The sequence below is a fragment of the Bos taurus genome, chromosome 15, assembly GCF_002263795.3.
Source record: "Bos taurus isolate L1 Dominette 01449 registration number 42190680 breed Hereford chromosome 15, ARS-UCD2.0, whole genome shotgun sequence".
Lineage (NCBI taxonomy): Eukaryota > Metazoa > Chordata > Mammalia > Artiodactyla > Bovidae > Bos > Bos taurus.
The window spans coordinates 38,088,158-38,103,660 of NC_037342.1; the positions used below are offsets into that span (position 1 = coordinate 38,088,158).

At 42.6% G+C, this 15,503-nt stretch overlaps 1 protein-coding gene and 1 long non-coding RNA gene across 2 annotated transcripts in view; one reads left to right on the top strand and one right to left on the bottom strand.

The window, feature by feature from the left end:
- The window catches only part of PDE3B (phosphodiesterase 3B), a 162,027-nt gene extending 154,671 nt beyond the window's left edge, over positions 1 to 7,356 (bottom strand). The window contains exon 1 of the mRNA XM_002693045.7: positions 6,289 to 7,356. Within this exon, the coding sequence (XP_002693091.1) occupies positions 6,289 to 7,266 (978 nt within the window). The 5' untranslated portion in view covers positions 7,267 to 7,356. The remainder of the gene's footprint in view (positions 1 to 6,288) is intronic.
- LOC132342325 (uncharacterized) lies at positions 6,777 to 15,199 on the top strand. Its single transcript, XR_009490657.1, has 2 exons — positions 6,777 to 6,865; positions 15,038 to 15,199. It is a non-coding gene; the product is annotated as an uncharacterized lncRNA (long non-coding RNA).
- The last annotated feature ends 304 nt before the right edge of the window (positions 15,200 to 15,503 follow it).

The following is a 15,503-nucleotide window of genomic DNA, read 5'->3' on the forward strand; positions in this document are numbered from 1 at the left end:
GACTCTGATTCTGGGAGGGATTGGGGTCAGGAAGAGAAGAGGACGACAGAGGATGAGATGGCTGGATGGCATCACCGACTCGATGGACATGAGTTTGGGTAGACTCCAGGGGTTGGTGATGGTCAGGGAGGCCTGGTGTGCTGCAATTCATGGGGTCGCAAAGAGTTGGACACAACTGAGCAACTGAACTGAACTGAACTGTTTGGTTTTGGAGTCAAAGCAATTATTTTTAAGTCAAGTTTAGCTCATTTACACTGACTGACGTGGCAGATAAGTTTAATCTTAGTTCTTTTCGAGTATAGTGGTACATTTTCTAGTTTTAGAAATGTTAAAAAGCAAAAAAAAAAAAAAAATTTCACAGCAGCATTGTAGATAATAGCAAACAACTGAAAACCACCCACAGGTCCATAAACAGTGGAATGGATAAATTTTATTATGCTCATAAGATGAAATACTATACAGCATTGAAAAATGAACAACATCTATCCACATCAACACGAATGAATCTCAAAAGTTAAGCAAAAAAGTTACAGAAAAATTCATATAGCATGATTCTGTTAAGGTTCAAAAGCAGACAATAATGACAACATATTATTTCTATTATTTAGTAATAAATAATAATAGAGTCATGTCCAACTCTTTGCAACCCTAAGGAGTATAGCCTGCCAGTCTCCTCTGCTGAAGGGATTTTCCAGGCAAGAATACTGGAGTGGGTAGCCATTCCCTTCTCCAAGGGATCCTCCCAAGCCAGGGATCAAACCCACATCTCCTTTGTCTCTTGCACTGCAGGCAGATCATTTACCACTGAGCCATTGAGGAAGCCCATGTTCAGGGGAGTTATAAAGCCAAGTAAAGGAATGAATAGCAAAAAAAAAAAAAAAATCAAGATAAATGTATTGTCTCTGGGACAGAGAAAAGGGGATACAAAAGAAGTTAACACAAAGGAAATGAGTGGTAAATACTTGATATTTTTCTTTTTTGTCTTATTTTCTTCCTTAAACCATATTTAAAATATATATATATGTACAGTCTTTTATGTATGGCATTTCTCATTAACAAATATAAATGCTGCTGCTGCTGCTAAGTCGCTTCAGTTGTGTCCAACTCTGTGTGACCCCACAGACGGCAGCCCATCAGGCTCCCCCGTCCCTGGGATTCTCCAGCCAAGAACACTAACTTTAAAATATGCTGAAAGCAAGTTTTACAAAATGTAAGGAAGCAACCAAATAATGTACTCTATCTGATAGAGGAGGGAAAAATCTATAAAGATAAGATACCTTCCAGGTAAATCAATACTGGAGAAAAAGTTGTAGGCTATAAAAGAGGAAGTAGGAAATACTCCTCTTCCCCAAATTCCAAGAACAGACTTCCAACAATCTCTTAAACAAACATGAAGCAGCTTGTAAATAATATGGTGAACAATGTTATAAACTGTCAGGAACTGCCCGCAGACAGAGCCCAGCTCTACTAAAGTTCTGCTTGGCTAACACAGCTGTCCAGTTTGTTTTGGTCAAACTGAAAGCCCTTAGGTAAAGCAGGCAACAGTCCATTCACTTCCATTCTTCCTCACCTCCCCTCCTTCCTCAACATACAACGTAAAAAAAGGCTCTGTGGCTGGCCTCTGAAGGCACCTGAGTTTGAGTCCAGCTGCATCCTAATAAGTCACCCTGAAATAACAATATCAGGTACCAAGTTTACCTATGACGTCATCATGAACTATGTGATTTCAAGAGTACCTCCTGTCTCTCACTTCCCTTTCTCTCCCACCACTACCCTCAACCTCTTTTAACCAGGGACACTGTTTATCAAGTAATTGGAGATGGCTGGCAAATTAAGTACAGCCTTGGAAAACCATGACCACAGGCGCATATGCTCTTTATAGCAAGCACTAGGGGAACTTGGAGTCAAGACGAAGCTTCTAGTCCTGAATCCCAATAATATCTCATGTCATAACCTAGAGACAATATTCTTTCTCCAGAGCTGAATTTTTTTCCTTTCTACAAATCTCTTCTCTCTCTTCTCTCTTCTATATCTATATAAACATGCTAATTTCTAGATAAACTTTTCCAGCATGTATAGATTCTTTCTGCTTTAGGAAAGGTTTAAGAAGGCAGGAGAATTCGCTAAGGAAACAGGCTGACTTGGTAACTGAAAGAGAACAAGGAAAGAGACTCAGAAAAGGGCCTGCCACTGAGAAGGATTAAAAAAATCAGAGGACAACGAAAAACAAACTTCACTAAACTTGACTGAAGCCAAAGTTTTACTTATGGCTGGCCCTGTTTACCTTCCACTCTGTGTGGGAAAACAAACTATGGAGATGTTACTGTTTCATGTGGTACAATGAAAATATTCTCTCACACATCATCACATCACTGCTCCACAGGACTTGTCAACTTTTATTTTTAAACGCGGCCAACTCTGCTACCACGCAGTTTTGTTCTCAGCTTATACACTTAATTTGAGCATCCCTTTGGTATCAAAAGGCTTCTTAATCTTAACACATTTTAATACATTTCTTAAAGGAGATTTTAATCAGTGTGAATGGTAAAAGCAAAAGAAAAACTCTACATACACATCAGGAACAATAAGCAGTCCTCAAACAGCTAGAGCCATGGATGGATGCAGGGAAAAGGTGTTCCATAAGTTCTAACGGCTTTTTAAAAAAACAAAACACAAGGCTAAAAACAGATAATTACGGGCTGTGCAAGTAAGGGTCAAGGGCATGAACCTTATTCTGTGTACAATGAAAAGCCATAAGAGATTTCTGAAACACAGCAAGTGATTTGATAAAAATCTGTTTTTGAACGATAACTCTGATGGCAAGGTACATATAATATTTACAAAATAAAGCATAAAAAACACTATGTAGGCTGATGTTTCATTGTAAAATATTAACACGAAATTAGAATTGGCCAAATTTCACAGTATTCTTTAAAAAATTCATAGAAGGTTATGCCTTGCAAATTCCTTAGGAAAATAATCACTTAAACTAAAATCTTTTTAAAAGCTTCATACTACATGTGTATCCTTTTTCAAATAAAATTAACACTTTAAATAATATTTATGTGCTTTAAGGCCACAGAATTTTAAAATATTTACCTAACCATTTAGAAAGCACTCAGCATTTTAGGTATAGAAAAATATCTCACAAACAGACTAACCTCGTATTTACCTAGTCTATCACACACAAAATGATCTGGTTTACAGCTGAAATCTCCACTGTAGAAAGTATAATGAAAATGACACAGAAATGTAGTTTGTTAAATTCTGGCCAAAGTATCTCATATAGGCAACTAAAAAAAATTTTTTTTAACTTCCTATTAGTTTCAGCTGAATCTTGGCAAATATACTCCAAACTTAGTGCTTCTTTCCATTAACCCAAGGAGGAACATAGTCAGCAGTAACTAAACAGTAAACCTAACTGTGAAAATCATGTTTTACAAACATATGCTATTATGCTTCAATACAGTATCCAACATAACAATCTAAAAGTTAAAAATTACCTAACATCTACTTTCACACAATTAAAAACATTTTTATTGACACGAGTTTTCAATTGCTTTTCAAAGATGTTCATAAAAATGTTTAAATTCGTAAGGAAATGAAGTATAATAAATTTATCAATCCAAAAATGAATGTCCACATATACGGGTTAAAAGAAAAGTTCTATTAAAAAATACAGACTATTTCTTAATATTTTTCAGTTATCATACCTTGGAAAATATAGGCTAGCAATATCAACATTAAACATTTAAGTAAAACTTCAAGATCTATTAACTTGTGAAGTTTTTTTATACTTGCATTTGTAGCTTACAAAAAATGTAAACTAACTACAAGAAATGAGTTCTAGAATTGAAAGGTGGTATAGAATTCATCTACTGGATCCCCTGATTTGACAAGAGACTGAGACTCAGAAAAGCTCACCAACTTTTCCAATATGACAGTAGACCCAAGACTTTACCCTTGAATCTCTATGAATCCAGGGCACTTTCCCCAATATCAGATTCTACCCAAAACTGTTTGTCTCCCTTCATTTTCTGAAATAAGAGAGTGACTTTACAATGATCACATACAAAGTTTGGCACTTTTAAAATTAGAAAATCCCTTAATCTTTTACTTCTATAAAAGTATAGGTTTCCACTTAATTTCTTTCATATAAGGTACATGCAAACAAAACCACAGATCCACTGCTGAACTTCAGGAAAAAAGCATAAGTAAAAATTTTCATTATTACAATGTCTGCCAAGTTAAAAACATCTAGTAGTTTCTAGTATTACCAAAAGAATATTATAGTTTGACCCTGAACATTAGCTAACCATATATAAACCCCTGAACTATTAGCATATACTTAAGACCCCCCAAAAAATGTTCCTATTCATAGTGGAATGTGAAGTGTTTTCTGTACTAATAAAATATGCCTTTTTTTAAAAGCACAAATTGTATTTTCCTCTAATACAAATAACAATTAAAGCTACCTAGCATAACAATGCCACACCTGGTTAACTGTTGAAAAAAGGTTGCTGTGATGGAAAGAGCACCAAACCAGGAATTTTCAATTAATAAGATAACAGCCATAATTCACTACTCCAACACACTACAATTATGTTAAACTGTAATACTACTACGCTCAGGAAAAGTGTCTACCAGTGTAATGAAACTATGTTAAAACACTTTCCTGGTGTTAAAAAATGCAATCTATTCACACAAAGTCAAATGTCCATCCAATGTTATTCCTGTCTATGAAAATAGTTGGTATGACTTTTCTCTACAGTGAATCTTCTTCTGACAATTTTTCTCCTGATACATGTTTTCCTGGGCATTGTCTACTATTATCATTGGTAGTAAACTGAGAAAACAAAACGCATGATATTTTTTGAACAATTTTTTTTCAAGCATTTGACCAAATACAGACCACAAAAGCGGCCTCTGAAAACACTTTTCAGGAAGCAAGGTGTTTGTCTCTTTGAGCACTACAGATAGTGTAGTAGTTTATAGATTATATTGAAGAGCAAAGAGCAAAAAAAAAAAATCAGAATTAGTAACAATAAGAAACTTCTGTTTCAGATATATTAGGTCCCCAGTGTAAGATGTTTCACTAATCAAAAAGTCTGAAAACCAAGGGTATAAACTCCTGATGCTGCTGCTGCTGCTAAGTCACTTCAGTCGAGTCCAACTCCGTGCGACCCCATAGACTTGCTCATTTAAGCAAACCTCTACATTTATCCTCTTAGCTGCTTAGAAGAAGGTATTGAAAACTGAAAAATCTAGGTTCAAATCCCAGCACTTCCACTGTTAATGATAATGTGTGAAGTTGGGTAATCTCTATAAGCCTCAGTTTGCTCATCTCTAACTTGAGGTTAATGTCATCTATTATACAGTGTCCTTGTGAAGGTTTAAGACAATACAAGTATTTTGCACTTAGTAAAATGCTCAGTGAATAGTAGCTATACTTAGTGAGTTTCTTCCTAATGTAGAACAGGTAAGATTTCCCTAGGCTATCAAGACAAACTCTTTCCCTAATAATGATTTCAATTCCTTAAAAAAAAAAATGTAAACCTACAGAAAAATAAATTGTAAACGTTTTTGGTATATTTCCAAACATTACTAAGATTAAAGGTTAAATTGTTACAACATTCTCCTAATTATGCAACAAACACACAGGACCACGAGTTAGTCTGTAAAAGATTATATTAGCTTATTACTGCTGAAATTTGGGGTGGGGGTGGGGGAAGAAACCTCTTAAAATTATCCCCAACGGTCTTTTCATCTAAGTTAACAAGTCTCTGTTCCAAAACTCATCACTTTTCTTTTAATTGTAAGACCTAAGATTTGTCCTATTATCAAGAATAATACTGATTATTTAATACCGATTAAAATTCACACATCTATATATTCACTCATTCTAACGGCTGTATGTTATCTTTGAGGGAAACAGCACCATTATTACAGCAACAAATAAATGACACCAGAAGTGTCATAATGTAATTCTTCAAATAATTCACTTCATTCTTCTGAGAACGCATCTACTGCATAAACAATCTCTTTAAAAAGTGTAGCATGCTTAGTCTGCTATTTCATTTCTATTCAAAGATAAATGGTACTTCTGCGTTTTTTTGTTTTTGTTTTTCTAAGCTTCCTGTATTTTAGGAGTTATTTCCAGAATAAAACTTTTTTTTTTTTTTCACCCTGGAAGTAAACAAGCTTTCAAACGCACTAATTCAATTCAGGAACTGAAGCGATAAAACCGCCCTCCTTTCCTTAGCAAACCTTTCCTTTCTGGAAACATACCTGTTCTCTCGAGATGCAAGGCAACGAAGGTCTCCTGAACATTTTGCAACTGCCATAGTAACCGCCTGAAGTTTCTCCGAATGACACGCAGCTGGACCTCCTCCGGGGTCTGATCACAGGCACTTTTTCTTCTGCGGTACTGGACAACTGAGGTTGCTGGGGAGCTTCCCTGATTTGAAAGAAGTGATCCAGCCCCAGGGCCAGCAGGCAGCCGACGCCCCCCACCAGGCAGGACAGCAGGGGCCGGAGGGCTGGAGGCAGCGCCCCAAGGCTGGTGAAGGACACCCACCAGACGAAGCTGGAGAAGAGCAGCACCACGATGCTGTGCCGGAGCCTCCCCGGCTGCGCGAGCGTCAACAAGCCCACGCAGCTCAGCACCAAGAACCACCGGCCCGCCACCGCTGGGGGTGTGTGCGGGACCGGGGCCCTGGCGTCTCCGTCCCCCCGAGACCAGGATTCCCACTGCCCCACCAAGAAGTCCCCCAGGTAACAGCAGGCGGGGAGTGCCAGCAGCCACCAGGAGCCGCCGCCGCTCCGGCCCGGCCCGGCGCCCCGCTTGGTCCGGGTCAAGAAGCAGGTGAGGAAGAAGAAGGCACAGGCGATGCTGAAGAGGGGGCTGAGGCTTTGCGAGCAGACGCTCAGCAGGGTCCGCAACCGGGCGGCCCCAGCAGCCCAGCTCTCGGGCCCCGAGCCGAGCAGCAGGGCGAGGACAAAGGCGGCCAAGGCGCCCAGCAAGAGGCGCGCCCGGGAGAAGGGGGAGCCGCGCCGCGGCTGCTGAGGGGAGGCGGGCGGCGGCAGCAGCAGCTCCACGTTGCAGAAGCGGCAGAGGTGGAAGAAGAAGCCGCGCGGAGGGTCCTGCCGCAGGGGGCTCACGCAGCCCTTCACGTAGCCGTTCCTCACACTCTCGGGGGGCGAGGCGGCCCCGTCCGGCGGCGGCGGGGACCGCATGGCTTTGGCGTCTCGCTCGTCCCTCCTCATGGCCGGGACGCCCGGTGGCCGCGGGGGCTCGGCACGCCCCGCTCGGACCGCAGCGGCCGCTCGCGCTCCCTCCCGCCTGGCCCCCACGCTCGGAGCGCCCCCCGGCTCGGCGGCGCGTCAGGGCTGCGCCCGCCGCCGCGGCCCGGGGTCCCCGCCGCGCGGGTGGAGGAGCGGCGGGGTCCGGGACATGCTGGCTGAGAAGAGGGGCGGAGGGGGCTCCTCTCCGGGACTTCGGTGGCCGGACCCCGCCCCCCTTCCTGTTACCCCGGGCACTTCTTGGGACTGGAGTGTCCGCGTCGCCTCCCGGCTCCCGCGGGCTGCAACAGTTACCTCTCGGCCCCAGCCTGGTCCGTTGGGCGCGCGAGCGGCGGGCGGGCGCTCCTCCCCCGCCGCTGTCCCGGCCGGGTGCGCGCCCCGCCCGCCCGCCTGCGCGCGCCCGCGCCCCGGCCCGTCCGGCAGCCAAGGGCGCCGCCGCTCCTGCCGGCCGCCTGCCCCATCGCGGGCTGGGGACCCCAGCCGCCTCAGCGTTCCCAGACTGGGGAGAGCGCGGCTTGCGGCCGCCCGGAGACCGATCCAGGTTGGGAGGAATGGGAGGGACCCTTTTCGGATAGAAGGGGGCAAGCCCGCCATCCTGGGATTCCCCCCAGGCGCTCAGGTTCCTTTGGGGTAAGTCACAGACCTCAGGCAGGCTCCGACAGGTTACCACTGGGGGCGTAGGGAAAGAGGGCGCTTATGGTCCCCAAGGGGAGTGCCTAGTAGAGAAACCGAGTTGAGGTGGGGAGGCGACGGGTCCCGCCTTTACCCCCATCCCAGTTTAGGGTGGACCCTTGGGATGTCCAAGCCGAGCTGCGACCTGGTAAGTGCCAGTCCCCACCAAAGTCATGGGGAAGAAGCCTTGATCACTGTGGCTAGGTCTGTCCTTAACAGCAGCGGGGATTCTTGAGCCATGCAGCAGGCCCTTGCAGTGGCTTTTTAGGGAGGAGCACGTACGTCGAGCGCTCCCTGGGAGCATCCTAGTCGGTATTACCGAGTCTGTCTTCCTCAAGAACCATCTTAATAAAGGGAGGAGCTACCGTCCCATCGTCCCTGCACCCTTGCCAAACTACCAGTGGGTCCACATCTGTTTCTGCCTCAGGAAGCATGGAAAATCTGTTGTCGAAAAGATCTTCCCACATTGAAGGCTTTCCACTGTAACTGCATATTGGGGGTGGGGGGAATGGGAGGATTAGGAGTTCACTCCAAGACCATTGCCAGGTTTGGATCAGTTGGCCGTGAGAGAAGCCAAATAAGATGCTATCTGTGAATTACTGATGAAACTAGCTACATGTGGGAAACACGGACTCGAAAGCGGGAAGAACTGCTGTACGGAAGGGACTGCTCTGGAATCTCACCAATCATAACTATCTTAGTGACTGAACTGTGTTTCCCTCCTCCAAAACTCTCCCTTCCACCTCATGACAGGCCTGCATGTCTCAAAGAGCTAATTCCACATTTTTCCAGGGAGATGTGAAACCTTACTGTGTGGTAAATCCCACAAACAGGCCCATTTTTCACCAATTAATCTTTGCCCACAGCCAAGACCATTTTTGTATATGGTCATAGTTCACATGCATAGCAGAAATCACAGTGAAATTAGCACAAGAATTGGACCAAGATGAAAAAAGACCAGAATTTTTGTCTGCTTCTTAGATAAAGGAAAAAATATGTAATAGAGTTTTCAAATTGATTACTCAAATGCTTGCCCTAAGAGATAAAAATCCATGGGGTCTTTTTTTTCACCAGGACAGTTGAAATTCTTTTTAAAAATATCTCATTTCAACAGAACTCCGCAAATACATTTTTAAATGTATTTAAAAATAAACAGGACTCATCATTACCAAAGAGTAAATTAGGAAGCTTGATGGATACATTTTGAGCTTGTACAGAAGGGCATGGCAGGCTAGTGTCAGCGTCACTGAAATGCCCATTATAAATTCTAATTGGAAATAATAAATTGCTCTGATATAATAAATTCAGATTAAAGTTGTTAATAAATACAGTTGTTATCATTATTACTGTTGTTTTAAAACCTTAGGCTATCATCTGAAGTAGGATAGGCATGGTAATGGAAATAGTGGTAAACTAGAAATCCATTTCATTGTTTCTAGTCATGGCCCAGCCATTCATACCCCAGCATTAAGCAAGTCATGTAACTTTTACAGGCCTCAGTGTCCACAGTTGTAAAGTGAAGCAATTTGATTTTGATGATCTTAAAATCACTTCCAGTTTTAAAAAGCTGTGATTTCTACATGCCAAAAATATATAGGCATTTTTAGGATCCAAGTATTGCTAAGAGTAATAAAGTAAATAAGGCAGAGCACCAAAAAATTGATGCCTTCAAACTGTGTTCCTAGAGAAGACTCCTGAGAGTCCCTTGAACAGCAAGGAGATCAAGCCAGTCAATCTCAAGGGAAATCAACTCTGAATATTCATTGGAAGGACTGAAGCTGAAGCTTCAGTATTTTGGTCATCTGATACGAATAGCCAGCTCATTGGAAAAGTCCCTGATGCTAGAAAAGATTGAGGGCAGAAGGAGAAGAGGGTGTCAGAGGATAAGATGACTGGATTGCATTACCCATGCAATGGACATGAACTTGGGCAAACTAAGAGATGATGAGGGACAGGGAAGCCTGGCATGCCGCAGTCCATGAGATCTCAGAGTCGGACACGACTGGGCGACTGAACAACAACAATTGCTACGAGCAACCTTTGAATTATTCATACCACCAAACTAAAGCAAACTCTGTGTTGACAAAGATAAAAGGATTTGTATCCAAGGACTATTATCTGGAAAATAAAATGCAAAGTCCTCTTTGTACTTCCCAGTTCTCCTTCCCTGAACCAATTCCAGCACCTGAGAAGATTGCAAAATAAAATGTAAGGACATGCCCAAAGACCATCAGTTAACTTAACTAAAAGTGGAAGTGTTAGTCACTCAGTTGTGTCAACTCTTTGTGACCCCATGGACTGTAGCCCACCAGGCTCCACTGTACGTGGGATTCTCCAGGCAAGAATACTGGAGAGGGTAGCCATTCCCTTCTCCAGGGGATCTTCCCAACCCAGAGATGGAACCCAGGTCTCCTGCATTGCAGGCAGATTCTTTACCGTCTTAGCCACCAGGGAAGAACGCTTTCACTTACTTAACTAAAAATATGAATCAGCTAGCGATGTTTATAACAACTTCCTTCTCTCTTTACAGTTTTTGTCTGAGATTATTAGTAGGTCACATGTCTTAGAGTTCAAATTATTTATTTTTTTGCCACTATTAAGCAACCAGTAGAATTATTTAGCTCCTGTCTTTGGGTTTAAGAATGTACGAACGTTATCTGTTGTGGAAAAAAAAGACCTAAAGTGATAACATACTTTTGACTTTTCTCAACCATCTCTATCTCAGCCTCATTTTTACCTGACTTTGCCTTCCCTCATGTCTTGACACATAATCTCCCCACTGGACTCATTCTTCCAGTTTACTGATCCCTCACATAGGATCCTGGTGCTTACCACCCAGCTCCTGAGTCCTTCTGGTGCAGTGCAACCCCCGTCTATTTCTGTATTCTGAATAGGAGGTCCTTGCCCTCAAACCCTGAAGACCCAGTTTTCCCATGTGCCCCAGTTTATAGGATGAGAATTTTGTTTTGTTCTCTATATTAGGTCCCCAAATCAATAAGCTGCCAATGATGCAATTAATTATGGAAGAACTAAAATCGTGCCTGGCTCATTCCAGTGTCAGGGCCAAAAGCTCTGCCCATAAACAGTAGTCTACTGGTAAGGACCCGATTGGTGGGCCTTCTAGATGCCACTGCCTGCCCACTTATCTAAGCGTACAGGCACCAAATGAGATGTCCCATTGCTGGGCTCAACCCAAATGTTAGAACACCCAGTTTTTCATGTGGGACCTCTGGGTCTCATTATTCCTTGTTTGGAAATTGCTCTCTGTGTGAATTCTCTTGTTCTGTCCTTTGTCCTCAAGGAAGCCAAAATAACACATGACCTCTTCTTAGGTCTTAGCAACTCCTCCCCACTTCTTCTGTCCTCTGATGAGTCTTAACTCCTCATCCTTATACCTTGTGCTTTCAGTCTCCTTTTTAAAAGAAGACAGGATTTCCTAAACTCTAAAATCCAGATGTAAAGAAAATCCATTTCTAGAGCAGGATTCCCAGAAATTCCCTTCCAAAATTAAAAATTTTAAATGGATCATAGTCCCTACACATATTGGTAATCATATTATCATGGAATATAAGTAGGAAAGGGTGGGTAAAGGTGAATGGATGAGGGCTAAGACTCTATCCAGTCACTATCACTGTTCCATGATTAAGTGAATTCTCAGGTTCTGACTCCTCAGCTCAATTTAAGGAGGAGCCTAAAGATTTGCTAAGAACAGTTGAACAGTAGCAGATAAAGATTATCAGTTCTTTAAGAACTTTTTAAATTACAGTTCTTATTCTGTATTGTCATCTCTCAGCCCTAGTTTTCAAATTTCTTCAAAAGAATTGTTATGCAAATAAAAGCAGACTTGTTATTGAAGTGGGCCTCCCTGAAGTGGCTCAGAGGGTAAAGAAACCTCCTGCAATGCAGGAGACCTGGATTTGATCCCTAAGTCGGAAAAATCCCCTGGAGAAAGAAGTGGCAACCCACTCCAGTATTCTTGCCTGGAGAATTCTATGAACAGAGAAGACTTGCAGGCTACAGTCAGTCCATGCAGGTCGCAAAAAGTTGGACAAGACTGTGTGACAAACACCGTTATTGAAGTGGAGATGTCCTGGGTCAGAGCCTGACTACTAGCAGGTCTCTGACACCTCCTACTCTGATCTGAAGCCCCTCTTTGGAATCCTTGGGCCAAAAGAAAGGAAGAAAGTAGAGAAGGAGGGAAACAAAGAAGGGAAGGAGGGAGGAAGGGAAAGAAAAGGGAAAAAATTTTGGAAGGGAGGGAGGGAGAGATGGGGGAAAGAAAGAAAGGAAGGGAGAGAGGGAGGAAGGAAAGGAGGAAAGGGGAGGGAGGGAAGAAGGAAGGAAGATTTAAAGCCTCTGTAATAGACTGTAAAATGGATCTGAATTGGATTTTGGAAAGTGGTTAGGATTGCGTTCTCTTTCTAAAATGTAACTTTTCAGAATTCAGTAATAAAGCAATCCTAATTTTTCAGGGATAAAGATATAAAGCAGTCTGAAAAAGAAATTTTCATAAATAGCCAATAAATTAAGCAGTGTCACTGAGATTCCAAATTCCAAAACTAGAAGGCTTTCTTAAGATAGGAGAAAACTTTAAAAGGTATTGAAAGAATGAAAGAAATAACATTTTCAAACTTACATTTGAAAACAAGAAGACTGGCTTTTCTCTGGAAAGAAAGGTATATTCTATTCCTATGGTACAGAAAGGTTTGTTCTGTTTTCAATATGCAGTGGCAGTTGCCTAAGTGTGTTGCTGCTTCTATTGCTGCTAAGTCGCTTCAGTAGTGTCCGACTCTGTGCGACCCCATAGATGGCAGCCCACCAGGCTCCCCCGTCCCTGGGATTCTCCAGGCAAGAACACTGGAGTGGGTTGCCATTTCCTTCTCCAATGCATGAAAGTGAAAGTGAAGTCGCTCAGTCGTGTCCAACTCTTAGCAACCCCATGGACTGCAGCCTACCAGGCTCCTCCATCCATGGGATTTTCCAGGCCAGAGTACTGGAGTGGGGTGCCATTGCCTTCTCCATCTAAGTGTGTTAATACTACCTATTTTTCTTCCAGCTAATACTCATCTCAGAATCTGAACCTCACTTTGACTCACTCTTTAGATCATCTCAACAAGTATTTATTGATTGCCCTCTATATGCAGAGCGTCATGCTAGATGCTAGTCAGAATAATTAAAAACTACTGTAGAAACTTCTAGAAGCTTCCTCAAGATGCAGTTTTATGTGGGAGGTAGGGCCTATGTACATAGATCTTTAAAGAGCACAAGAGAATACATGATTAAAAAAAAAAAAAACTTGGGAATGTGCTTGAGAACTATTAAGAAAGGAGAGAGTCATTCTTCTCTGGAGTCTCCCTCCTGTGTGGTCATCTCAGCTCGTTTTCAAGTTTTGTCCTCTCCCCAGTATCTGGATGGCTGTCTTCCTCCCTCTCTCCCCTCTGCCCACCTTCTCTCTCTCATCTCTATATTTAATCCCTCACTTCTTTTCTCTCTCATCTCTATATTTAATCCCTCACTTCTTTTACTTCCTCGGCTCTCCTACGCACCATTCCCTTCTGCCAGCGATGAACCTCTCTCCCGTAATGAATGCATTCATTCATTCAACGTTTATCAAGTGCCTGACATTGTGCTGGGGACTGTGCTAGCTGACAAAGATACAATGATGAAAGATGGGATTCCTTCCCTTCAGGGTTCATGGTGAAAGCTAGAAAAGTAAGTAAGCTCAGTGTACTGAACGAGCTCAGAGGAGGGAACCTAACCCAGACCAAGGGTGGAGTATTGGGCAAGGAGTAATGCTCTTGAGGAATCAGAGAAGGAGATTTTGAGGCTCCATACTGAAAGATGCCTTCCAGACTTTCCTGGCTCAGACGGTAAAAGCATCTGCTTACAATGCGGGAGACCCGGATTCCATCCCTGGGTCGGGAAGATCCCCTGGCGAAGGAAACGACAACTCACTCCAGTACTCTTGCTTGGAAAATCCCATGGACGGAGAAGTCTGGTAGGCTACAGTCTGTGGGTTCACAAAGAGTCGGACACGACTGAGTGACTTCACTTTCACTTTCACTGAAAGATGAGACATTAACTAAATAAAATAGGAGAAAAGATAGCCTGGACAAAGGAAGCAAGTGAGTTTAAAGTTTTGGAAGAACAGTGCATTGGGCTGGAGTGTAAGATATGAAGCGGGAAAGAACAAAAGTGTAAGGAATTGAGGAGGCTAGAGAGATGGTATGGAGAAGGCAATGGCAACCCACTCCAGTACTCTTGCCTGGAAAATCCCATGGATGGAGGAGCCTGGTAGGCTGCAGTCCATGGGGTCCTAGGAGTTGGACACGACTGAGCGACTTCACTTTCAGTTTTAACTTTTATGCATTGGAAAAGGAAACGGCAACCCACTCCAGTGTTCTTGCCTGGAGAATCCCAGGGACGGGGGAGCCTGGTGGGCTGCCATCTATGGGGTCGCACAGAGTCGGACACAACTGAAGCGACTTAGCAGCAGCAGCAGCAGCAGCAGAGAGATGGTATGGTCCTAACATGAAACTGGAATTTATTGTTACGATTTGTTATACAAATGTTCCTTTTCTATTTGTTTGTTTACATAGTAAAGTCTTCAATATACTCCTCAAACATAAGAATCCTGTCTTAGTCTCCATCCTATGCATAAGCACTCAGTTAATGCATAAGCACTCAGTTAATGCTCAAAAATTTTTGAAGTAAAACAATTTACATCAGAGTTTTTTAGTTGCATGCCCTTTGGTTTTGTTATTGTTTTATTAGTCAATGAGTTTTCACTGAAACTTTTAATACCTGATTTAAAGTTTCCATATTATTACTGAAAAATATTTTTCTTAACATCCATTTGCACAAAATCAGTAAAAGAACACTTTCTCTTAGATTTATAGAAATTATTAAGCTTGATTTGATTTCCACTATAAGGTAAATGTTTAAGAGATGTGTGGGCGAATTATTTTTTTTTACTCAAGTGATAGTACCTAGATTTCTTTTGCCATGAAAGAATATATTCTACTGCTTTAAGAATTTTCCTTTTTTTATGTCTCTTTTTCAGAGCAACAACTGTATCTATGAAGCAAATCCACTATATTCTTACCAAAAGTAACTGGTCAAAGTATAGACCTGAAACTGTTAATCTGAAATTGCTTGGATTTTTTTTTTTTTTAATTAAACCTAAAGCCCGAATCTTGAACAATAAACAGCAATGCAGACTCTTTCCAAGTTTCCTGTTCCCTCCTTAGACAAGCGGTAGTTTCTTCAGCTCTGGCTATCCCAGCAGATCTGAAGGGTCACAGCCACGACGGTGGCAGCCTACCGTTGACACTGAACTTGTGGTTAATTGTGGAGTTCTGCCACAAAACCACCTCACTACCACAAGCTGGATTCTTGCCCAGGAGGGTGACACACTGCCAGGCTAAGCAACGTACAGGAGGCAGGAAGAGCAAACTGCCTTTTACCCCAGGCAGCCGTTGTTTCTGGATTCCAGTGGAGCCAGAAGTGAGGCACACTAGGAAAATTTA